This window comes from Colobus angolensis, unplaced genomic scaffold (assembly GCF_000951035.1).
Source record: "Colobus angolensis palliatus isolate OR3802 unplaced genomic scaffold, Cang.pa_1.0 Scaffold26, whole genome shotgun sequence".
NCBI classification, from domain to species: Eukaryota; Metazoa; Chordata; class Mammalia; order Primates; family Cercopithecidae; genus Colobus; species Colobus angolensis.
Window position 1 is genome coordinate 3224429 of NW_012115821.1, and position 26288 is coordinate 3250716.

The window sequence follows — 26288 nt, forward strand, 5'->3', positions numbered from 1 at the left end:
CCTTGTATGTGTAAAGGTAAGGTGGTTTGGGGAGGGAACAGGTTTCCTGCCACATTACTCTCCCCAACATTGTGCTTTGTGCCTATTTCACAGTGACAGCTTATCCCCACTCTAAACCTACACTGCCTAGTGAGTCTCTCTGTCTTCTCTTGCCCTGTCCCCAACCTTTCTCATGAGCACCCAGTGAAGGAAATTGGAAAAGAGTGAGTACAAATTCCCCCAAATCCTATTGTGTCAGAGACTCCCAGCTCACATACGGCCTTTAACCAATAGCTAAAATTTGAGTTGTTTTCTGATTATCTGCCTTTATAGCAGCTACCTTTTCTTTCCCTGCTCTGACAAATGTCAAACAGTTAATATCCTCACATCCTTTGGAATTTAGTTCACTCGTTCTTTGTTACTTTCTGAGGGTCTCAAAGTAGTTAAGATTTTGTACATTATCTAGCTTTTGTTGTTATGATGGGAATAGCTTTCTTTTTTGCAGCTTTTTAATATCCCAAGAACAAATGTACAGCCTCCTCCTATGTTTTGACTTTATTTTTATAAATTATAGCTACACAATTTCCTTTACACAGTCTATTATAGTTTTCTTCCCCTATGCCTCTGATCTTATGTTTTGATTAGAAAGGGTTTCCTACTACTAAATGAAAGAATGAAAAGAGGATATCTCATTATTTTACATTAAAATTCTTGATTCACCTGGAGTGTATTTTGCCATATAGCATTTTATATAAATTCAAATTTTTTTCTTTCCAAGTGGCTACTAGTTGATCCAATACCGTTTGTTGATTAATTCATCTTTGCTCTACTGTTTTTCCCATACGTGCTATTAAAAAGTAAAAGGCAAGATTCAGGTTGAATGCCCAACGTTTACTGATATTCCATTTAATGGTATTTCTTGGTTTTCTTTCTGATGTTGCTTGAGAGTAGAGTGTGTGGAGGGAATTTTCCTTTCCACAAGCTGTGCCTCTGTGTTCATGGTCTTATCTTTCTTTCCCTCCAGTTCAAGAGCCGTTTCAAAGGAGATAATGTGTATTAAATAGTCAATAAAATGTATTCTCTTACAGAATTTCCATCTATCTAATGCTTGCAACAGAATGAAAGAATCCAGTAGTATTATAGTATTAACATACTATAAACATTTGGCCTTGTTTATAAATTCCGGGGTTTTGTTGCTATTGATCTTGGCAGGTATTTCCAGGAGTAAACTACTTCTTCCAGAGGTTACCTTTCCAAGTATTGCCACTTCTCCTAGAACTGGAGCTTGGGAGAAGATCCCTATTTTTATTGTTAGCCTCTCCAGTGTCTACCCCTAGGCCTAGCTTGACTGCTGTTGTTCATCTCCTGGATGAAGAAGCAAGGTCCATTTCTGTTTGGTCTCTTGCTCCAGAGGCTTTGTTTCTGAATGAAAACTACTCTTTTTATAAACATGTTGACAATATGGTTCTGATCTTAGGCTGTTACTGCTTAAGTTTCACGCTTGCTATAAGTTTTTTTATTGCTGTTTTCATCACACATTATTCCTTGTTTTCCTGTCTGTCTCATGTCTTCTTAAGCACCTTTGCTCTTAATCTTCATCTGTCAAGCCAAAATTTTATTAGAAATTTAACTAAATTGTCCTCATTCCACCATTTTAATTTATATGATGTGGCATAATAAATAATGTATCTGGTTCCTGGGACAGAGCTTTGAAAACCCTTGGAATTTGCTGAGTGACAGGAGTGTCTTTGATATGCCACTGAGGTGACTCATAGTGAGTCACATCCTTACATAGCTTCAGGTGGGGGCAGGTCATCAGAAAGAACAAGCACAGGATTAGAGGGATGGAACTTCCAATGTCTGGATGGGTAAAGGAGGGGAGCTGGAGATTGAATTTAGTCACATGGCCAGTGATATAATCCATCATGCCTAAGTAATGAAATCCTGATAAAAACTTTGGACACCAAAGCTTGGTGGAACTTCCTGTTTGGTGAACACATTGATGTTTCAGGAGGCTGTCGTACCCTGAATCCAAGGGGAGAGGGCATGGACACTCCACATCTAGGACCATTCCAGACCTTGCCTGATGTGTGTCTTTTATAATAAAATTGCAGCTGTACGTATAGAGCTTGCTGAGTTCTGTGACTCATTCTAGTGAATTATTAAAGCTGAGGGACTTGTGGGAACCTCTGAATTTGTAGTCAAGTTGGTCAGAAGTGTAGATGGCCTGACATCTAAAGTGGGGTCAGTCTTGAATATTTACACAATATTCAGTTAGGTTTCCTAATTCCAGCTGCTTATAACATCCCCTATTATAGGGGACCTTTTTGAGAATGACTGAGCTGGAGTTAATCATGACTTTTAATTTTAATGGATGCTCTCTCATATAGATGATTGAGATCAGTAGTTGTCTGGTTAACAGAAAAAGTCATTTGGAGAAGGAATTATTGTTTTAAAAAGATGAAACATGCAATATTATTCAGAGTTCTCTAGAGAGACAGAACCAATAGGATGAGTGAATGGATGGATGGATGAGAGGGGATTATTAGGGGAGCTGGCTCATGTGATGATGGAGGCTGAGAAATGACAGGCAGTCTGCAAGCTGGAAACCCTGGGATGCTGGTAGCATACCTCAGTCCAAGTCCAGCTACCCTCCCTCTACTGATCCAGACACTGGAAGTTCCAACCCTCTAATCCTGTGCTTGGTCCTTCTGATGACCTGCCCCAATCTGAAGCTATGCCATGGAACCAGAGAAGCCAATGGTGTAACTCTCAGTCCAAGGCTGAAGGGCTCTAGTGTTAAGTCCCCAGAGTCCAAAGACCAGATGGAGTTTTGATGTCTATAGGCAGGAGAAGATGAGTGTCCCAGATCCGGGAGAGTGAGGGAGAGAATTCACCTTTCTTTTACCTTTTTGTTCTATCTGGGCCTCCAGCGAATTGGATGGCACCCACTCACATTAATGATGGATCTTCCCTACTCAGTTCACTGACTCACATGCCAGCTTCCTCTGGAAACGTCCTCACAGAAACACCCAGAAGTAATAATTTACCAACTTTCTAGGTATTCCTTAATATCTACTTGGCACCTAAAATTAACCATCACACATGCCTTAATATTTTATTTGAACTTAATACCCATAAATGAACTCATTTACCAATCATTTGATGTAAGATCAAAGCTCTTCTTTGAACATGGATCCAAAATCTGAATTCCATATGGTCTTGCTTGCATAAAGCTCACCTATTTTATGTCATCCCTGAATTCCAAGTTTTCTGGTTAAAATAAAGTGTAGGCCTTAGACACTTGTGAAGCCTTACAGAATTAAAAAAAAATCTTTATTCCTCCCTTTCATACTTATTTTGCCCATTCCTCATTTGGTTGCACCTTTTTACAATTTGCTTTTGGGTCTTTCCAAGCATCTGGATTTCTTTTTGAAGAAGCAGTTCTCTTGGTTACACAATATTCAATTAGGTTACATTATTCCAGCTACTACAAATGATGTAAGCAGGTTTGGTAACCCACAATTTTGGTGAATATGAAGCTCACCTCTTGCTCTTCCTATATGAGAGCATTCATTATGCTGTGACATTCCATTAGAATATTCTAGAAAGGCATTGGGTGATTAATGGTCTTCACACCTCTGAATCCCTTTGTACATTTTAAGTTGACATCTAAACTTCTGCATTAGTAAAATTTTACTGGAGTTTCATCTTTTAATGAAATAATTTTTGGGGAGGTGGTACTTTTGATAACATGAATTTTTAAACTGTTTTTGTTGGGTTTTAATCTGGAAATCTTTACTCCTAGTTCCATAGTAACGAGATGGGAGTGTTCCCTTATAACCCTCGCAGGAAGTGTGACAGGGGTGTGGCTCATATTTTCAGTGTCCTGCTGCTCAAACCCCAAAGGGGAGCATGCAGATGGGCAGCTACAGAGGCCATGGGGAGCACTTTTTGGGCTCCAGTCCCATGGCAGTGTCTAGGGGTGTCTGCGATTCCCAAAGCCCCAGTGGATGTGTGTTACAGTGTGTTCTTTCAGCTTTGCTGTCTGCAGGCGGCTTGTGTTAATCAGCTCAGTTAGACATTCTGCCTTATCACAAGGATAGAGGGCTTTCCATATCCCAGGGTTCTTGCTCTAGTGTACCAGAGAAATTGGATCACACATGGGCTTGGAGGATGAGTACAAGGTTGTATTGAGTGGTGGAGGTAGCTCTCGGTGAGATGGATGGGGAACCAGAAGGGGGATGGAGTGGGAAGGTGGTTTTTCACTGGAGACAGGCCACCCAGGGGCTGGACTTTCCTTCAACCGCCCCCAGCCAAACTCCCCTTGTCGTCCGTCCTTCCACCCTTTCTTGTCTGCTGTCGTATTCTGCTCCTCTTGATGTCCAGCTGCTTGTGCGTGTGTGCCCTCTAGGTCTTAGGTTTTTACGGGCCCAGGATGGGAGTATGGCAGGCCAAAAGACAACTTTTTGGGCACAAAAACAGAAATGCCTGTCCTCATTTGGGTCCGTGGGCACAGGCCCGAGGGTGAAGCCCTCGCCGCAGACCCCAACCTTCTCTACCCAGCACTTCCCTGCCCTCCTCCTGTATCAGTAACATATGGGTTGCACAAAAAATTATTTTCTTTATAAAGTGGGAGAAGGTGAGGTGGGTCTTGAGAGCAGGCATGTGCCTCCCTTATCATCCCAATTTTTAAAAAATGTATGAAGGATGATCTGGAGATTGTTTCTAGGGGTTCACATACCCTAGTTTGAAAACTGGTGTTTTAGAGCATTGGTTAAGAGAGCTTCTGCTTTATTTCCATTTTTATAATTGCTTTTATTTTGCTTATTTCAGAAATTTTCTCCTAAGTCTCGTTCTTCACAGATAATCACTGTTATCATCAACAGTGTTTCCTGCTAGACTCTTTCTGGACATTTCAAAACATGCTATCATCAACCTGTCCTGAGCTGTCACAAACTTTTCTACCCTTATAATAGCATGTAAAATGCATAACCCCTACAACTGACCCAATTTTGGCGTCATTCCTAAAGCAGTCATGTTTTTAGGAGGGAGATACTTTTGACAAAGTGTTTTTCCCAAGAATTGTATTAAAAACAAACAGAAAACAGAAAATGAACCCACAAGCCAAATCTGGGATGTAACAGGTTCAGCATTTGGATGGGATTACATTTAGATTTTTTTTTCATGAATCTGATTTCCTGACTAGCTTGGAGGTTGGGCGTGGTCCTATACAGGGATGTTTTTCCTGGGTTTTCATGATAGTAAGGTACCCCTGGCAGTTCTGTGGCCATTGATATAGCTTTTACATGGCAGTTGTTTTCTGTGTTTGTGTAAGCCATGTATGAAAAAGAGGATTGAAAAAGATTAACTCCTGAATTCAAAAAGAATTACTGACTGTTTACTACAGGGATCCATCCACAAATAAAGGAGTTGTGTTCCCTGCCCTTATAGAGCCTATAGCCTAAGAGATGGTATGTAAGAAAAGATCGTTAATCAATTAAATATTATGAGAATGCTACTTGGTGGGATTTCTGCATTTGTTTTTGGGAATTTTTTGGCTTTTATTAACACACGATAATTTTACATATTTATGGGGTATAGTGTGATGTTTCAATACATGTATACTTTGTGTAAAAATCAAATCAGGATATGGTAGCATATCCATCACCTACTGCATTTATTATTTCCTGGCAGTAAAAATGCTCAAAATCTTTTCTTCTAGCTATTTTGAAATATTCACTGCTGTTAATCATAGTCACCGTACTGTGTGGTAGAACAGTGGTCCCCAACCTTTTTGGCATCAGGGACTGGTTTCATGGAACTAGATTTTTCCATGGACTGGGGTGGGAGGATGGTTTGGGGATGACTGAAGCATGTTACATTTATTGTGCACTTTATTTCTATTATTATTCCATTGTACTATATAATGAAATAATTATACAACTCACCATAATGTAGAATCAGTGGGAGCCCTGAGCTTGTTTTCCAGTAACTTGCTGGTCCCATCTGGAAGTGATGGGAGACAGTGACAGATCATCAGGTATTAGATTCTCATAAGGAGCATACAACCTAGATTCCTCCCATGTGGAGTTTACAGTAGGATTCATGTGCTCCTATGAGAATCGAATGCTGCTGCTGATATGACAGGAGGCAGAGCTCAGGCAGTAATGCAAGCGATGGGGAGCAGCTGTAAATACAGGTGAAGCACTTGTCTGCCACTTACCTCCTGCTGTGCAGCCCGGTTCCTAACAGGCCACAAACTGGTACCTGTTCATGGCCCGGAGGCTGGGGACCCCTGCAGTAGAACACCAGAATTTATTCCTCATCTCTAACTGTAACTTTGTAGCCGCTGACCAATCTCTTCCCCATCTCCTCCTCCCCTCTCCTATTCTTAGCTTCTGTTTCCCACTGTTCTACTGTTACGGGTTCAGCATGGTTAGATTGCACAATATGAGTCAGATCATGCAGGATTTGTCTTTCTGTGCCTGGTTTATTTCATTTAACATAATGTCTTCCAGATTTGTCTATGTTGTCACCAATGACAGGATTTCACTTTTTTAAATGACTCAATAGTATACCATCGTGTATATATACGATATTTGGTTTACCCATTCATCCACTGATGGACACTTAGGTTGGTTTCGTATCTTGGCTTTTCATGCTGCTGCAATAAACACTGCAGCTATTTTTTTGGCATATGATTTTATTTCTTTTGGATACATACCCAGTAGTGAGATTGCTAGAGCATGAGATAGTCCTCTATTTTTAATTTTTTGACGAACCTCCATACTGGTTTCCATAATGGCTGTACTAGTTTGCATTCCCACTGACAGTGTATAACCACTCCCTTTTCTCCACAGCATTTGTTATTTTTTGTCTTTCTGACAATAGGCATTCTAACTGGAGTGAGGTGATGTCTCATTGTGGCTTTGATTTGCATTTCCCTGATGATTAGTGATGTTGAGCATTTTTTCATATACCTGTTGGCCATTTGTATGTCATCTTTTGAGGAATGTCTGTTTAGATCTTTTGCCCATTTTTCAATGGATTATTTGCCTTTTTTCCTATTGAGTTGAGTTTCTTATATATTCTAGATCTTACTCCTTAGCAGATGTATGGTTTGCAAATATTTTCTCCCATTCTGCAGGTCATCTCTTCACTCTGATTGTTTCCTTTGTTACACAGAAGCCTTTTAGTTTGATGTAATCCTATTTATCTATTTTTGCTTTTGTTGCCTGTACTTTGGGGATCTTATATTTTGAAGGTTTTAACAATTGTTAGTCAGTATTCTTATAACAAGTTGTGTGTGCATGTGGGTGTTTGGCTGCTTAAGCAAATCTGAAAAATGTAGCAAATAAAGATCTGATTTTTTTAACCTGAAAATAACCTTAGCAGTATAGGAAAAAAAGTACTAAGGATAGAAAATGTACAGATTATTAGAAATATTTATCAAATGCAAAGGATTCAATTCTTGTGCGTGTATGCATATATGTGTGTGCACCTATGTATGTGTGATATGTGGAAATATATAAATATATATGTATACATATAAGGACTTACCTATGAATGTAAGATACTATGGCTGGCAAATCATCTGTCTGGTTAGCTTTTGAATTATATAATCGGATTTATCAAAATTATGCTGGTATGTATTTGAAAAATTAACTTCCTCATCTTTCTGTGTCCCCAATTCCACTCTTCAGTTGCAATTACTGCTCTCTTTTTATATATTTTATATTAACACCATATTTCTAATCAATATTATACACTGCAATTTATTGATACATCAGTTTAAGATTTTAATTATAACCGCTTGTTAATATGTAGTGTTTCCTTTCTTGGACAGTTTTTCTGTTTCTAACTGCTTTGTTTATTTGCATGTGTAAATGTTTCTAGTGTATGCATTGTATCAGATTTCCTGTTGTTCCCGAGATCATTTCCATTCTGACTTTCTTTTCTATTCTGGCTTTCTCTTTATTCTGGCTAGTTGAAAACCTGAGTCTGGGGCTTCCTTTCACCACTCTTTTGAATTGGATTCCTTGATTCCTGGGTCCCTTGTCTCTCTCTTTCTAACTCTACCCCTTTATTTTGCTATAGCATATCTTCTGGTAAATTCTTAAATAATTGTGTTAATGAAAATAAAGGTTTTGAGTACAGTACTTGGGTGACAGATGCACTAAAATCTTAGACTTCACCACTATACAATTCACCCGTGTAACCAAAAACCATTTGTACTCCAAAAGCTACTGAAATAAAGAAAATATTAAAAACAAAAACTATAAAAGTTTTTAGGCAGGATCTGATATATTTGCTAAGTCTCATGCTTTATTGATAGTTTTGTTGGGTGCGGAAATCTTTTTCAGACTTTTAAAAGCATGAGTCCATTGGTTTTTAACATACAGTGTTACTTTTGAGAAGTCTAATAAAATTGTTTTCTTTCTTTTTCCACATGTTAATATTTGTTTCCCCTGGCTTTTCAAAGCTCTCACAATTTTCTTTTAAAATTTGAATTCCTTGAGGAAATACTTTGGTGTAGGTCTGCTCTTCATCCCGTGTTTCTGGGCACTAATCGAATTCAAGTCTTTCTGATCTTGGATATGTATTATTTCTTTGGTGATATTTTTACTCTGCTTTTTGTAGTTGTTCTTTATCTCTGAAATAGGATTTGGACTCATCTGGATTGTTTCTCTAAGTATTTTCTGTTTGCTTTCATAATTTTCATCTTTGCTTTTGGAACTTTCTGAGATTTAAGAAAAATTGATTTTAGCTATTAAAAATTGGGCCGGGCGCGGTGGCTCAAGCCTGTAATCCCAGCACTTTGGGAGGCCGAGATGGACGGATCACGAGGTCAGGAGATCGAGACCATCCTGGCTAACACGGTGAAACCCCGTCTCTACTAAAAAAATACAAAAAACTAGCCGGGTGACGTGGCGGACGCCTGTAGTCCCAGCTACTCGGGAGGCTGAGGCAGGAGAATGGCATAAACCCGGGAGGCGGAGCTTGCAGTGAGCTGAGATGCGGCCACTGCACTCCAGCCTGGGCGGCAGAGCGAGACTCCGTCTCAAAAAAAAAAAAAAAAAAAAAAAAAATTAAGAATGCTTTTGTATTGTCCCAATGATTTTTTTATCATAGCATTTATAGTATCTTTACATACCTCTCTCTGAGAAGTACCATAGCAGAAAGGTTAACAGCATTATTTGAGAATCCTTATTACCTGGAGTTGATGTTTGGGATTTTTTTTTTTTTTTTTTTAAGTATTTGACGATGACCTTATGAAACTTTGTCTTGTTCCCTTACCGTCCCTATTATCAAAGACTTAATGAGATTATATATGTGTGTGTATGTGTGCAGGTGTGTGTATTCATTCTCTGTTTGAAGTATATATAAACTTTAGGTACCTGGCATATTGTAAGTGCTAATCATGATCTCTTTCTCTCCTTTTTGAATAGTACTACTATTATTGGAATGCTTAGGTGCTTTTCTGTTCCTTGTCATTGATTCTCCGTTCTCTAGTTCTACCTTTTCTGTTTATTTATTTTGGTCTCTTTCATATTGGAGACTTTCTGCCAGCATTGTACCTTTTTAAGGAAGCATGGACTCTCTGAATATGAACGGGAATGGTGACTTATGGACTTATTTTTGAGTACACTGATGGTCAGCCAGGCCTCTTGCTGTCAGCTCCCTGCACTGAAGCACTTATTGAGGTCTTTAAAGTGAGTAGTCTCTTCCCCTCAGTATCCACTTCTGCCTGTCTCAGTCAGTCACTCCTAATCCACCTGCTTTCCATCCTCCAAAAGCCTATTAAGTGTCTGTCAACAGCTGATGTGTCCACTTCTGTACTTTGCTCTTCTGAGTTCGGATCTTATGTCTTCCTTTTCTTTGGTTTTAGTGGGGTCTTTGGAAAGAGAGAAGATACCCACAGGTGGTTACTCTGCCATCTTTCACTGGAATTAGAAATTTAAAAATCAATTGAAATCTGGTTCTGCTAAGTGCTATTAAGGAGAGATCTGTGGTGCCACATAAGAGTAGCATTCTAATGTTTTAATTCTGGATTTCGATACTTAATGACATGTATAGTGTGTAAAGAAAAATAGCATTTGTAAGAGAGAATTTAACACCTAAAATATTGTTTAGATTATGATAAAAAAAATTATGCAGCTTATTGCTGGAGCCTATTTTACTTAGGGCTAAAATAGAACAAAATTTCCTAAGGGAAAATGTTAACAATACAAATATACTTTTTATATTTAAAATGTACAAATGGAAACTTATCACCAATTTCTATATTATACGTACAGAGATTTATTTATTTTTGTTCACTGAGATGGTCCTGCATACAAATTTAGTAGAAGAACAAATAAGAAATCTATCCAACTGCAGATGAAATGTTGTTGAAATCACAAATGCACATATTGAAAAGGACTTATAAGGACTAAAACAAGCCCTTCTGTTTATTTTTATCTTCTAACTCTCCATTTGGCTTTATTCTAAGTATGATATAAGTAGTTTTTTAAACAGTTCTTTGAAACTGAACACAAGCAATTTCACTGCTCCTTCTGGCTTCTTTGTCTTTTGGTTAACCACATACTTGGCTGTCACCCTGCTTTTGCAGGGATGCTGAGGAAGGGGGATGATTAGGGTAGAGGGAGGATGCCCGTGAAGGGCAGTGCCATGCTTGTCAATGGCCTCCAAATGGAGAGGTTTTTGCAGTCTTTTCTGTGTCTTTGCAACTATGTTCTCTCAGAAGCAGGGTACTCACTGTGATGGACTGAGCATGGGGAAACACTTCATTTGATTTCCTCTCCCCTAGTGACCCAGCTGAGTTTGAAACCTTTATACAAGCACTAGGCAATGGTAAAACCCGAGCCAGACAAACAGGAACTGGAGTGCCCAGTACAGTCCGCTGCAACAGGGATGAGAGTCATGACTCATACCATTGGAGATACCCTAAATTTGGCATGGGTTGGCTTCTGGTGAGAGAGCTGAGGGTTTAATTCATTGGCTGAATACCTTGGAGGGAAATAAAGGAAGTAATGCACCAGGTGGGGAAGAAATTAAAGATTGCCAGCTATCTCAAATCTTAAATTCAGTGAACAGCAGTTGAGTAAGGGGGCCATTGTAATATTGATTTTTTTTTCTCCTAGAAGGCATTTACTATTTCTTTATTCTGAGAAGTATAAACAACAGCAACTAATGGAATCAAATTCTTTTTATATTTATTTCCAGATCTTACCAGTTTAGTAGTTTAAATAGCTTGTAATAATAGTTGTCATATTTTTATTACTAATTTTATTACTATTTCTACTATTTATTATGCACTTACTACATACCAGGTGCCATTTCAGCATATTATCTATATTAGTCTTTACCCTCACATCAGACCTCTAAGGATTTATTATTTTGCAGCTATGGAAACCAAGGCAAAGAGAAGTGAAACCACTTGTGGAAAATCTTGCAGAAGTAGAGAGATGTCAGAGCAGCTATTTAAACAGAAGAGCCTGGGGGTTTTACTTTGATAATGGCTTCCAGCTATATTTTGTAATGTTAACTTTTCTCCACCAACTCCTTATTTGGAAATTTCTCAAATTTAAAGAAAACATTGAAAGTACAATGAACATCTTTATACTCCTTACTAGATTTGCCACTTGTTTACATTCTACCATATTAGAACTACTAATTACCTATCTGCCTATCTAGCTTTTTTTTTCTGAATGTTTTGAAAGTAAGTGACAAACCACATCTATTTTTCAAGAACAAGACCATTCTCTAATACAACTTGCTATTGTAATAATCTATGTTGATACAAACTGAGGCAGACTTGGTTTAAACAAAGTTCGTATCTTATTGATATTTCCCAGTGATCTACAATGAATTGGGCTAAAAAGCCAATTTACTATATATATAAGCACATAGAGACTTTTCAGAAACATGAGTGATGTGTTTTGTTCAACTATTTTTCCAGTGTGATACTCCCTAATACGAAGCATTTCACCTTTTTTCAGCCTATGAAGTTATAATTACTAAGTGACAGTGTATTAGTGGGGGCTTCCATAAATATCACAGTCTGGACAGCTTAAACAAAATAAATTTATTTTATTATAGTTCTAGAGGCTAGAAGTCTGACAGCTTCAAGAAGCTGTTGATCTTGGACCTCTGGCAATTCAGTTTTTGGTGGGGCTCTCTTCCCAGCTTGCAGATAGTTGTCTTTTTGCTATGTTTTCACATAGCCTCTTTCTCTGTGTGGGCATGGGGAAGAAAGAGCTCTCTGATGTCTCTTCCCCTGAGGACACCTATGCTATCAGATTAGGACCCCACCTTTATGACCTTATTTAACCTTAATTAGCTCCCTAAAGCTCTGTCTCCAAATACAGTCCTACTGAGAGGGCTAGGGTTTCAACATATGAATTTGTAGGGGGCAAATTCAGTGCCATTCATAACATAGTTTGATGGAATATTTACAAAATGTAAGTGGATTAGGTTCACTACGAAGTAAGTTGTATCTCAGTATAACATTTGAAAGTATACGTTATTTATTTAAATCAACTCTTATAAAAGGAGCTATTTGTAGTTTATGTGTATGCATACTTGTGTGTGTGTGTAATCTGTGTCATACATGCTAAAGACCAAGGTTTACCTAATGATGAGATCCGCTCAGAGCATTTATTCCATGGTGTTTATCATCTTGAGATATTATGAACCTTCAAATCTATGGTATTATTAGCAAAAAAAAAATGGTAAACAGATAGACTTCTGGTTAAGAAAACTGACAAAAGGAAAGTCCTGAGAAAAGGTATTGTTTTGAGTAGTAAGGGAATAAAAATTTTAAGACTTATTAGAAGTGATGAGCTTGGGAGGTTTTTAGATATCTTAAAAAGTAAGGTAAGCAACTGAGGAATGTTGGTTAGAATATAGTATTTTTTTGTGTTAATTTTTGACTCATTGAGTAACTTTTCTTGTAATATCTATTAGAATCGAACAATAATAGTTAATCTCACAAAGACAGCGTGTTCCAAGCAGATGAGACATTTTCCTTGGAATATATTAAAGGTAGGAAATATATTATTTCTTTTGGGTGTAGGAAGAAGGCTCTGAGTGGAAAAGGGAAAGAGAGCTGGGATATAATTCTTAGACTGGATTTTGCTACATGGCTTTTCAGGGGAAAGAATGTAATACAGTTTAAAATATCATCCTCCATTTTACAATTACCTTTTGCCACATGATCATAGATGTTCACAAAAGCATTCAAGGGCTTCACCAGTTTTCCTAAAGGTCTGTCTTTAGCCCTTTGCTACTTAAATCACTATCTTTTGAATATTTCAGTTGACTTTCTCATCTTCAATTGTTGACCTAAATCTGCCAAATTCTCAGTTAATAGCTATGAATGGTGTTCAAGCAGCTCTCAAACATCACTGTCTCAAAAAGAAAAAGGAAAAAAAGGAGTCTCGCTCTGTTGCCCAGGCAGGAGTGCAGTGGCACAATCTCGGCTCCCTGCAACCTCTACCTCCTGGGTTGAAGTGATTCTCATGCCTTAGCCACCTGAGTAGCTGGGATTTCAGGCATGTGCCACCACACCCGGCTAATTTTCGTATTTTTAGTAGGGACGGGTTTTGTCATGCTGGCCAGGCTTGTCTTGAATCCTTGGCCTCAAGTGATCTGCCTGCCTTAGTCTCCCACAGTGCTGGGATTATAGGCGTGAGTCACTGTGCCTGGCCCCAACATCACTTTTATTGACTTTATGAGATTCTTCATCTTTTGTAATATTTGTATCATAGGACATTTTAGGTAGTCACTGAGAGATAGACAGACTTAACAGGACAGCACCTGGTGTTGAGTGGGGACTGGTTTTATGTGGGCAAGGCATACTTTATTCTGATGAATTTAAGAAGTACATAGCAAAAACCATACCCTGCAAATAGACCATCCACTGCAAGTGTAATGTATCAAAAACTGGGGAGAGGAAGACTGTAAATGAGCCATCTATGCACCTATAAAGCCTTTCCTTTGATGCTCTACCCATTTCCTTCTACCTATTCAGACATCTCTATGAGCTTTTCCCCCATAGCATGCACACATGCCGTAATTCCCCACATCTTAAAAATGTTGGCTAACATCTGTACATCCTATTGGTGACATTCTCATTTCTCTCCTTCCCTTGATAACACCATTTCTCAAATAGTCACTATAGTTACTGTCTACAGTTTCTCAATTCTGCTCTCTCTCAAACCCATTCCAATCAAGATTTACCTCCATTCTTCTGCCACTTTTTCTTTTTCTAAATTAAGGCCACCAGTGGCTTTCCCAGCCTCTTGACATAGAGGTAATCTTTTTCTTTATCCTCTAGATTTATCTCAGATTTTATCTAGTCTCATGGCTTTAAGTACTAGATACATATGCCAATAATGAGCAAATGTCTTTCCTAAAGCTAGACTTCTCTCTTGAACTCCAGACTTAAATGTCTGGACTTCTCTCAGTTAAGTGTCTAATTAAAATATGAAATTTAACAACCAAGCTCCTAGTCTTCTTTGGTGTATTTAGGGGACGACCCCATTCTTCTTGTTCAAACCCGAAACTTTGGAGTTAGCCTCTTAACATCCAGAATCTCCACATCTAGAAGCCTCTACTTCCAGAATCCAACCTCTTCTTCCTACCTCCACTGCTACCACATTGGTCCAAGCCACCACCAGCTTTCCAGGGATTACTGTCTCTGCTGCTTCCATCCTGCTCTGATCACAGTAGATTCTTTTAAAATACATGTCACATTATGTCATTGTAAGCTCAAAATATCCAGTGACTTCTCACCCCACTTTGAGTAAAAGCCCAAGCCTCTATAGTGATCCATGGGGCCCATGTAATCACCCACACACCTTTTATTATCTTTCTGGCATCATCTCTCTATTGTCCCTTCTCTGACACAGCTCTAGTCACAAGGGCATTTCCCCTCAGATTTTGCAAGGCTTTTTTTCTTTTCAACAGCTTTAATGTCTCACTAAGTACTCTAATGTTAGTTTCTTAGGCTCTTCCTGTTTTAAATTGCACCTTTCTTGCCTTGTGATTTTTCTATCACTAAAATATGAAAGATCTACGAGGAAGATGATTTTTTTGCTCATTTTGTTCAGTGTTATATTAGCACGTGCTTGTCAAAGAGTAAATTTTTAGCAAATCATTACTGAATAAATATGTAATAAAAGCCAAAAGGCATTTATTCAGTATTTACAGCGTTTCGGGTAGTTCACTGTGTTCATTAAGCACTTTATTTAAACTTCATAATTGTCATATATTACTTACATATGCGAAATACAAGACTGAGAGACTTAATCAAATTACCTAAGTCTGGAAGCTAGTATTCCAGCTCCTAAGTTCAATACCCTGTCTTTTGTTACCAGCTGGTAAAGATAAATCCACTTCCATCTTAGGAGAACAGTCAGGTAATTCCATTTGGCATCTCTACTTGTTGAGACCACAGCTGTCTCTCTTTTTTACTGTCCTATCCTCAACACCTGGCAGAGGCCCTGGCACATAGTGAGAGCTCAGTGGATATTTGTCTTCACAACTAAACTACCAAGTTTGTCCATCAGTTGGCTACTATCATCTTCTACACTGCGATGTCTTCCTTATTGATTAAGAGCCAAGTTGGGATAGGGATGGGAGAAGAAAGTTGAGAATTACGAGAGAACTGCAACTAGCAATACTGGGCATGTTTGCCAAGGGAAGCAACTATCTGTGGCCTCATTTTCTGCTTTCATTTCATGAAATCTTGTATTTAGCCTTCTCTTTCCTCTGTTCTGCTCCCATGGAGAGATAGGCTGAAAATGCCATACAGAAAATCACACTCAAATCAAACAAATGCCTTCTAAGAAGATCAGTGGAGTGGGAGACTTCTCTTTGAGGGTGTATTTTCTAGTGCTGGGCAGGAGGAGGAAGGGGAAAAAGGATTTGAACCAAAGGAGAAGGATGCAAGGGAAATAATAGCATAAAGAAAGTCTCCCTAATCTGATGCTTTGCGTGTCTATTAGCTTTCAAGTAGTTTCAGCTGGAGAACTTCTATTGCCGATGTGGTTTTGTAGTTTATCCCTTTCACGAGAGCAAAGTCCTGTCTGCACTGGGACAAATGGGTATTTTTTCTATTGTTTGAAACTTTTCTTGAAAGTATATTTAATAAGAAAAAAATGATATGTATTTAAACTATTTACTCTTCAGATAAAGTTAATCTATCCTCTATAGCAATCCTGAGGCAATCAATTTTTGTTGTAAGGATTATCATAACACTTTTAATGGTGTCTACATCAACTATTCTGGTGAATGAGGAAACAGGCATCTCACATGTTACAGCCCTGCCAGTATTTTAAGTCTTCTTTTTTGAACAGAAAATATGCAACCCGATTGCAATTTCAGAAGTGTGGAAAGGAATCGAGTAACAGTTTCAAGTTTCCCCACTTAAAAAATGTGTCTCAAAGAGCACCAAGAACAGTCTCCGGCACATAGCATGCTGTACGTAAGAGTTGGTGAAATAAATAGAAATAAGTACCTACCCATCTACCCCCCATCTGCCCACCCAGACAAAGCCAGAAGGGAAGTAGCTTAGCCACTGAAAGGATTAACAGACAGTATGAAGGGGACAGTGTTTTGTTTTTTGCTTTGTCCAGTTTCCCTCCTAGGAGCAGCCCCATTTCTGGATAACGCAGTCTTGCCTCCTCCAATTCACACTTCAAAACTTTAACGTAAACTCCATATGAGAAGCTTCGTCTGCAACTTCTCACTTATTGCATGGGCCTCATGTTATGTTCTCAATATTTAGCTTCAGTTTTCAAGATGGATCGCCCCACCATTATGTTCCCCTGCTGTTTAAGAGGAAAAATTCATCTTTGTTTTAAGTGAATTTACTTGAAGTGGCCACTCTCTGGTACCAGGCTTATTGAACAAGGCATCCCCCCGTACCTTTTTGGAGAATTAAGTTTATAACAAAAGCTGCTAGTTTCTTGTCTGTTTCAGCTTTCATTTTTCTCCCATCCTATAATACTATATGTCATACATAGTTATAAGATATCTGTGATGGTTACTTTTCTGTGTTATCTTGACTGGGCCATCAGGTACCCAGATACTTGGTAAAAATTATTCCTAGTGTATCTGGGAGGATGTTTCTGGCTGAGATTAACATTTGAATCAGTGGATTGAGTAAAACAGATGGCCCTTTCAAATGTGGGTGGGCCTCATCCAATCTGCTGAGGACCTGAATAGAATAAAAAGGCCGCTCTACCCCTGAGTAAGAGAGAATTCTTCCTGCCTGACTGCCTTTGAGCTGGGAGATAAGTCTTTTCCTGCCTTCAGACTTGAACTGAAACATCGGCTTTTGCTGGGTCTTAAGACTGCTGACCTTCAGATGGGAAAGACACCATTGGCTCTCCTGGTTCTCAGGCCTTTGGACTTGGACTGAAACTAGACAAATGGCTCTCCTGAGTCTCCATCTTGCAGACTGCAGATCTTAGGACTTGCCTACTACCATAATTCCATGGGACAATTCCTTAAAATACTTCTCTTTTTCTCTATGTGTACATTCAATTGGTCCTGTTTCTCTGGAGACCCTTAACTAATACAATGTTATAACATGAGCTGCTCAAACAATTATAAGGAACAATTTCTATGTGCCATTCACACTGGATCCTTATTTTCTGCCATCAAGCTCCGAGCAACTTTAAGTACCTGTTGCTGAGTACCTACCTCCTGTGCCAGGAAATTACAAAGAAACAAAAATATATCCTTATTCAAAGATCATAGTTGTATTAGTTCATTCTCATGCTGCTAATAAAGACATATCCCAAACTGGGTAATTTATAAAGGAAAAGAGGCTTAATGGACTCACAGTTCCACAAGGCTGGGGAGGCCTCACAATCACGTCAGAAGGCAAAGGAGGAGAAAAGTCATGTCTTACAAGCAGCGGGCAAGAGAGTGTGTGCAGGAGAACTCCCCTTTATCAAACCATCAGATCTCACGAGACTTTTTCACTATCACAAGAACAGCATGGGAAAGACATACACCCATGAGTCAGTTACCTCCCATCAGGTCCCTCCCACGACACGTGGGAGCTTCAATTCAAGATGAGATTTGGGTGGGGACGCAGTCAAACCACATCAGTTGTCCACTGTCACCAATACACAAATTCCTAACGACTGTATGGAACCACACAAACACTGTCATCAAATAGAAAAAGATGTTTCAGTGGGAAACTGAGCTATGTCCCATGACTTGCTGAGGTAGAGATGCCATTTTTGGCTCTACCTGGTAAAATATAAGCTATAAAGCAAGAGGTGAACCTTTCCTCCATCTTTGGGTTTGAGTCTCACCTCTTCTCAATCTCTAATTATGAGGTCCTGGGTGAATTAGTTAATTTCTGTACATTTTCTTAAAGATAAAATCAGAGTAAAAAATAATACCTACCCCATAGCATTTTTATAAGATTGCGCAGGATGATACTTGTTTAAAAAAAAATTCAAACAGTACCTAAAACCTGGATTTTATCAAATCTAAGACGCCATCAGTTGCGAGATATACCACTTTTGTGTGTATTCCTAAGAAGGAAAAGCCGTGCCAATTATAATTATAAGGTGCTATTAGTTATGTCACCTCCTGAAGTGTTAAAAGGTGAAAAAAATGTATTTTAAAATCAGTGAAGTACAATAGTTGGTGCTGTATAAATAATTAAAATTCTGGTTCAGGCAAGCTGATAATTCAGGGCAGTGTGGCCCAGTCCTAAGTTTGAAGAGAAAAGAATCCATTTGTACTTGTGGATGGTTATATAGCAACAGAGTTCTAAGTAAATCATAGCATTACTGAACGTCCAGATCGTTTCTTGACTGCTCCGAGAAGTTACTGACACATATATTTTTCATTTTCTTAGTGGCGTTTAAAGCTGCTTTCATTACAGACTCAAGGGTCATTTAGTAATCTAACCAAGGCATGATGGTTTGTTATGGACTGAATGTCTGTATCCTTTCAACATTCATATGCTGAAGTCCTAACTCCAAATGTGATTATATTTGGAGAGAGGACCTGTGAGGTGGTAATAAAGAGTAAATGAGGTCATTTAAGGGCATGGCCTTAATCTGACAGGACTGGTGTCCTTATAAAAAGAGGAAGAGACACCAGAGCTTGTTCTGTTCTCCATGTGAGGACACAGCAAGAAGGTGACTGTCTGCAAGCCAGGAAGAGAGCTCTCACCAAGAACTGTACAGGCTGACATCTTAAGTTTAGACTCCCAGTCTCCAGAACTGTGAGAAAATACATTTCTGTTGTTTAAGCCACCAAGTCTATGGTATTTTGTTATGACAGCCCAAGCAGACTGAGACAGTGACCAATGGGAGGACATTTCCTGAGAGAGAACTGTGAATGACTCCTCCTGGCCCTTGCTCATAGCTAGTCATTAGCTGCCAGGGAATGTTTGACTGAAAGTTGCTGATTTGCAATTGGAACCAAAGACAGGATCTCCCCTCCAACCTTTCCCAGCCCTTACTTTTCTGCTCACTCAGTGCTAAAGTTTCATAGTATTTTACTGACATTATAATTACTATTTATTTAATTTTACAGTTGTATACAACTACCTATGGGAAATCAATGCTCTTGTTATGAACATTTGATTAGGTTTATCATTTTAATCACTTCTCCATATTCATGCTTTCTTAAGTAGTAGATTGAAAACTTTCTCTCTTGCTGGTAGTTTGATTCTCTGGGTACTGGTTCTGTCTGCCTTAGCATTTGTTCTCACCAGTAATTGAATTTTCCTGCCATCAACATTGAAGATGGCGTGACAAGATTAGTCCAGAAAACATTCAGAATAATATAGAGGTTGTTGTTTGGAAAGCCTGTCTTTATGGATAAAAAGTCTGAATCATGGAATATTTTGAAATTGGTTTTATTTTGAAACATGTGCATCAACAGAAACCAGGCATGTACCGGTGGGAATCCTCAGGGAGACCTCTTTTAATGTGTAGATGAAATTGCTTACAATTCACATAACAATTTCCATGTAAATGGATGTATCTGAAAATCATGAGCACACTTGAGGGTACTTGAAAAAGTTGTCTTTCCTTAATAATTTCTGAACAGAACCTCTACAATCTTGTTTATGTTATTTTTATTAGAGCAAAGGTAAGTCTCTCCAGCCTGGTATAGCCAGAGTTGGTGTATTAGTTATCTACTGCTGTGTAACAAATTACCCCAAATCTTGAAAACCTGAAACAATCAACAGACATTGTTATCTCACACACAGCTTCTGAGCATCAGGAATCTGGGAGTGGCTTGGCTGGGTGGTTCTGGCTCAGGATTTCCCATGAGGGTGTAGTTATGCTGTTGGCTGGGCTGTAGGATCCACTTCCACACTTACCCATGTGACCAATGGCAGTAGACTGTAGTTCCTGGCTATGTGGGCCTCTAACTAGAGCTGCTCACAACATGGTTTCCCCAGAACAGATGAATACGTGAGTGAGCGTGCCATTGTCTTATCACCTAATCATGTACATGGCAAACCATCACTTCTGCTGTGGTATTCTGTTGTCACACAGAATGTTTGTGAATCTGGTTTAATGTGGGAGGGGCCCACGCAAGGGATCTGTTTGTAAGTTTACTGACACGGCTGTTGTCAGGACACTTCCGTTTCTCACCACCTAGGCCTGTCTGTAGGGCTGCTCATGCCAGGGTTTCCCCAGAATGAGTGATCTGAGGGCCTGGAGAGGACAGCCACCTAATTTTGGACAAACCAGCACATCTGCTGCATGCTTTTGCTCAGACCAACCCTGGTACCATGTGGGAAGGGACTGCACAAACCTGTGAATACTTGGTGGTGGGGATGACAAGGGAGCATCTTAGAGGGTGGCTGCCACAGTTGACATGTGACCTAAGTCAGGCCAGTCAGATGCACCCTTTCCTAGAACTGACTTGTGGAGCAGCATGACAGATTGAGTGGAATTACTTACTCAGGTAAAGCCATGAGAGTAGTTCCACTTATGGTTAGCTACACTCTTCGTTCTACAAACTCCTGATCTTCCAGTAAAGCCTCTTTGCATTACGTTAGCTCAAATCAGTTTCTGTTGTTCTAACAAAAGACTCCTAACTGATAAATGGATTCCAATGTAAATTACCCTTAAGTACATGTGCAATACAGAAACTCCTTTGTTTATCATAGGATGATGGAATTCAGGTGGTTGGTGATGGGAGCGTAGCAAGAAACTGTGGTGCTAGATTGGAACCGGAGATGTCAGTGTGTACTTATGCTGTACCTGCACACATACTTCCTTGACCTATTTGCTGAAAGGGCCTGAGTCACTCCCTAATTGTGATGAGTAAACCTACACACTGAGATTCAGGTTTCTAAGTCTGAAGCCCCATGAAAAGTAATCAAGGATTCTTGAAGAAATTATGGGGGCAGGGAAAATGCCAGGTAAGTCTGGAACTTCTTGAGGGTCAGAAGGTTAGTAAGTTCTCAAAGAATATGAGAATATGACACAGCTCCTCCTGCCTAGATCTGAGACAATTGGAAGGGTCTCCTCCTGCCCAGATCTGGGATGATTTGAACATTAACATAGAATCAGTCTTACAACTATCATATTGATAATGGATTCAGGTGGAAATCATCAATGGATACTAAAACTAGTAGGTGAAAGTTGGATAAAGAATGGGATATATTCATAGTCTCACTAATATATTTCCCTCAAAATGCTTACTAACATAAAGGGAAAATTAATACCTTTACAATGGAAAAGCCTGACAGATACCATCCTAACCATTTAATTAAAGGTAATAGCACTGATGATGGGATGAAAGGACCTTGGGTACTTCCTGATATGATGCACTAAGAATATAGAATCACTTCTGGGACAACCTGCTAAAGATGCATTGCTTGAATCTAATCAAGAAGAAGCATCATACAAATCCAAACTGAGAGACATTCTGCAAAATAATTGGCATGTAACTCTTGAAAAATGTCAAGGTCAAGAAAGAAAGACTGAGGAGGAGTTTCTGAATAAAGGAGGCTAATGAAATGTGACAATTGAATGCAATACATGCACCTTGATTGGATTCTGAGCAGGGGGAAAATAGCTATAAAAGGCATTATTGGGATATTGGCAAAATTTGAATATAGATTGTACATTACATAGTAGCGTTGTGTCATGTCAAATTTTCTATCTTTAATCATTATGTAACCTTATATCTTTGATTTTAGAAAATACACAGTGAAGTAGTTAGGGGTAAAGGGGCATCATGTCTGAAATTTACTCTCAAGTGGCTTAGAAAACCATGAGAGAGTGAATGATAAAGCAAATGGGGCCACATATTAGCTGGTGAACCTGGGTGAAGTCTGTTACAGCAGCAATTGCCAACTAATAACCAAGTACCACACATTTAGGAGCATGTTTCTGCAGGTCAGAAGCCTAGCACTGCCTGGCTGGAATCTCTGCCCAGCATCTCACCATCTGGTTAAATTCAAGGTATGAGCAGGCTGCATTCCTTTATGGGGAGGCTCTGGGGGAGAATCAGCATCCAGGCTCACTCTGGTTATTGGCATTTCTTGAGGTTGTAGGACTGAGATCTCCATTTCCTTGACGTGTGGCCCCTCCATCTTCAAGCCAGCAATGGCACCTGGAGCTCTTCATCTGTTTGCTTTTCAGGGCTCATTTGAGCCCTGAATGGCCTGATCTGGATAATCCAGGCTATGCTCCCTCTCTTAAAATCAACCAGTTGGCCAGTCATGGTGGCTCACGCCTGTAATCCCAGCACTTTGGGAGGCCAAGGCAGGCAGATCACTTGAGGTCAGGAGTTTGAGACCAGCCTGGCCAACATTGTGAAACCCTGTCTCTACTAAAAATACAAAAATTAGCCAGGCATGGTGGCACACACCTGTAATCCCAGCTACTCGGGAGGCTGAGGCAGGAAAATCGCTTGAACCCAGGAGGTGGAGGTTGCAATGAGCCGAGTTCACACCACAGCACTCCAATCTCAGTGACAGACTGAGACTCCCTCTCAAAAACAAAAAATCAATTAATCTCAGTCACATCTGCAAAATCTCCTTTGTCATGTAATTAATGTGACATAACCATGAGTGTGACCCCAGGGGTTGATGATCCTGGAGGCCTCATTTCTGCCTACCACAGGTTCACAGAAGCTTTTTGCATTCTTCTCACCACCTTTATATAAATTTGAAATGACATGTTATCAAAATAAAATGTTATAAAGACTCATAAGCATAGCCCAGGAAGCTGGAAAATGTCATCATAGCATCGTTCTGGTTTTGGTGGTGTCATTTCCTTCTAACAGCACTGGGTTTATTTTTCTCCCCCCATTATCTACTAGGTCACCACCAAATCAAGCAGGGTACCTGTGAGGTGGTCGCTGTGCACAGGTGCTGCAATAAGAACCGCATAGAAGAGCGGTCACAAACGGTCAAGTGCTCTTGCTTCCCGGGACAGGTGGCCGGCACAACTCGGGCTCAACCTTCTTGTGTTGAAGGTAAGACCTCTCTGGTCAGTATCTCTGATATTTCAAAAAGGTCAAAACCCCCCAGGAATTTCCCTACTTTGCTGCCTTTGCAACCCAAAGAAACCTAGGGTTGCTTTGAGATCAGTGTCAATCCAAAGTGAACATAAATACAACTCCAAAAATGTCTTGATGGTAAGGTAAGTCTTCAATAATGTCCCTCAAGGGGTACCAATGGAGAGTTGTATTATACGGCAATTGGGAAGACGTGCATCAATTCCTTTTGCTCACCTGTCTCCAGATCTCACTCACCAAAGCAAATGTTTCCACAGATGCCCTGTTCTCCCTCCTCTTATATTCTGTACTCAAAATTAGCAGCATGACTTTCTCACTTCATGCTTGGTGTCATAGATTAGTATCCTCTCTTTTATTTCTAGTTTATCATTTTAACAGACATTTATAGGACATTCTCTTTGGAACAGCTTCCCTGGGAATAGTTTGGAATCATGTATCATTCATTTGTAATCTCCAAATCCCCTAGCACAGTGCTGTGCCAATGGTTGTAGATGGAAGCCTGGGACTGATTTCTTTTGATACCCCTGGCTTCTTCCAGCAGACGCCATGTTAGAAACAAGTGTCAGTCCCCAGGGGAACAGATACACGGGGTTAGTCTGTATCAGTTGCTCTGCAGTGTCACAAACCTTCCTGAAAATGAACATTTCCAGTCTCATTTGATGCATGTCTGAAGGTCAGCAGTTAAAACACACACACATTCTTAACTCCAGATCATATTGCACAGTGAACAAGAACGGCTGATTTACCTGCATCCCATTCCCCCTACCAAACACACACATAGACATTACACAACTATATGGGCTGTGTGGTTACAGTGGCATATATGTATCAGCACCATCTCAGCCACCTTTAAAAGCAGGAAAGTGAAAGTGGAACATTTTCACCTACAGTTCTTTATCAGAAACTTTGGGGGCCAAATGTGTTGCTGAATTCAGAATTTGCTCATATTTCTTGTGGGTAACATAGCACATATACCATCTATTACCTTACAGACCTAATGTACTCTCCACTTGCCCCCCATAATCATAGAAATATTACTATATCTGCAGTGAAATGTGCAGATATTCATGCAGGATGGGATAACGCTGGATAAAGAACTTGTTAATTCAAGTCTGGTTTGCTGTCATCTTACAGAAAACCTTTCAATTCCCAGAGCTTTTTGGATTTGGGGATTATTGATAAAGGATTGTGAACCTATAAGAAAAGATGAAGATCTTTAACATTAAAAAAATGGCATTTTAAAATTTCCTTTAAGAAATACACGGAGTTTCTACACCTCCAGCTGGGGAAGTCTAATGTATTTATCATCTCTATTAATTGAATCCAAATCACAACCATTCTTTCACCTGGCTGTCTCTCAAATCAGCCCACTTTTCTCCATCCCCACTGTTATCTCCACAGTCTAGGGGTCACCCTTAGATCTTGCTGAGTGTGCCACATCTCTGCTTCCACTTTCAGTCCTGTAGCCAGAATGATCTACACAAACAGAATGGATTATGTCACTCCCACACTGAAGACCACACTTTAGTGTCTTCCCATTGTCTTTAAGATAAACTCCAAGTTCTTTACCATGGCTTGCAGAGCCCTGCAAGATCTGTGTCTCAGTTCTCTTTCAAGTACTCTACCCTAGGCAATCCAGAGTTCTTCCCATTTCTTTTCATTTCTGCACATTACCAATTTACATCCCTTGCCTGAATCATTGCCCTCCTCCCCATAAAACACACCTGGTCTGCTTAATTCTTCTTATTCTCCTTTCAAATCTCTTGTAAGTTCTTGTATCAGCTTGGATTTCCAGTTCATGACATTCAGCCCATGTTATTGTAAAAACGTATGCCTTCCAGTTAGTATGTAAACAGTTTGTGGACAGAGACATGGTCTCTTACTTTCATCTTTCCCCATTGGCTGGCCCATGATAGAAGTTTTAGTACAGTGGAGAATGGACTTTGCTAATCACAGATTGTTCTCTACGGGCAATGTGTTTGCTTGCCTCTGTAGGCCTTAAATGTCTTCTAACAAACTCTTTTTATATTCTGTCTAACCCAGAATAATGTTTTACAATATTCAAAGCACTTAAAAAGTACTGATAGGGCAGTGATGACTATTAGTATCTTTATCTTAATAAAGAAAATATGAATACCTTACCCCAGACTATCTTGTTTTAAATTTATGTATGGGCAAATCCCCTTTGGCCACCACCCTAGAAGTAACTACATTTATGTGTTTGGTCAATATATTTCTGTATATTTGTGTATTTGGAGCTAGGTTTGTAGGAAACAGTGGTAGATTTCAGTGTGAGTGTGTGTTTTACACAAATGCTATCACATTGGATATTTCACTCATCCTGCTTTATTCCTATCAGTATTAGGTTGCAGAAATCTTTGTGTGCTGGTACATATTGATCTAACTGGGCGTTTTCAATTGCTCCGTAGCATTCCATGTATGGATAGGCCATCATTATTTAGCCATTCTTCTTCCTTTTTAAAAACTATGGGGTCTTGCTCTGTCATCTAGGTTGTAGTGCAGTGGCATGATCAATCATAACTCACTGCTGCCTTGAACTCTTGAGCTCAAGCAATCCTCCTACCTCGGCCTCCCAAAGTGTTGGGATTACAGTTGTGAGCCATTACACCTGGTCACTATTCCTTTATTGATGGACATTTTGGTTGTGTTTATGGCAAAACAGACTCGCAGGTTAACTAAATGGTTTCCCTAGTGTCATAGGAAGTGTGATATGGACCAATCATGGAGCATCTGAGCAGAGTCTATGCAGC

The 26288-nt window shown here is 39.5% G+C and overlaps 1 protein-coding gene across 2 annotated transcripts in view; it reads left to right on the forward strand.

The window, feature by feature from the left end:
• FAM19A4 (family with sequence similarity 19 (chemokine (C-C motif)-like), member A4) overlaps nucleotides 1–26288 on the forward strand; it is a 208312-nt gene that overhangs the window by 163656 nt on the left and 18368 nt on the right. For both annotated transcript variants that reach the window (XM_011947165.1, XM_011947166.1), the window contains exon 4: nucleotides 23320–23475. In XM_011947165.1, the coding sequence (XP_011802555.1) occupies nucleotides 23320–23475 (156 nt within the window). The remainder of the gene's footprint in view (nucleotides 1–23319; nucleotides 23476–26288) is intronic.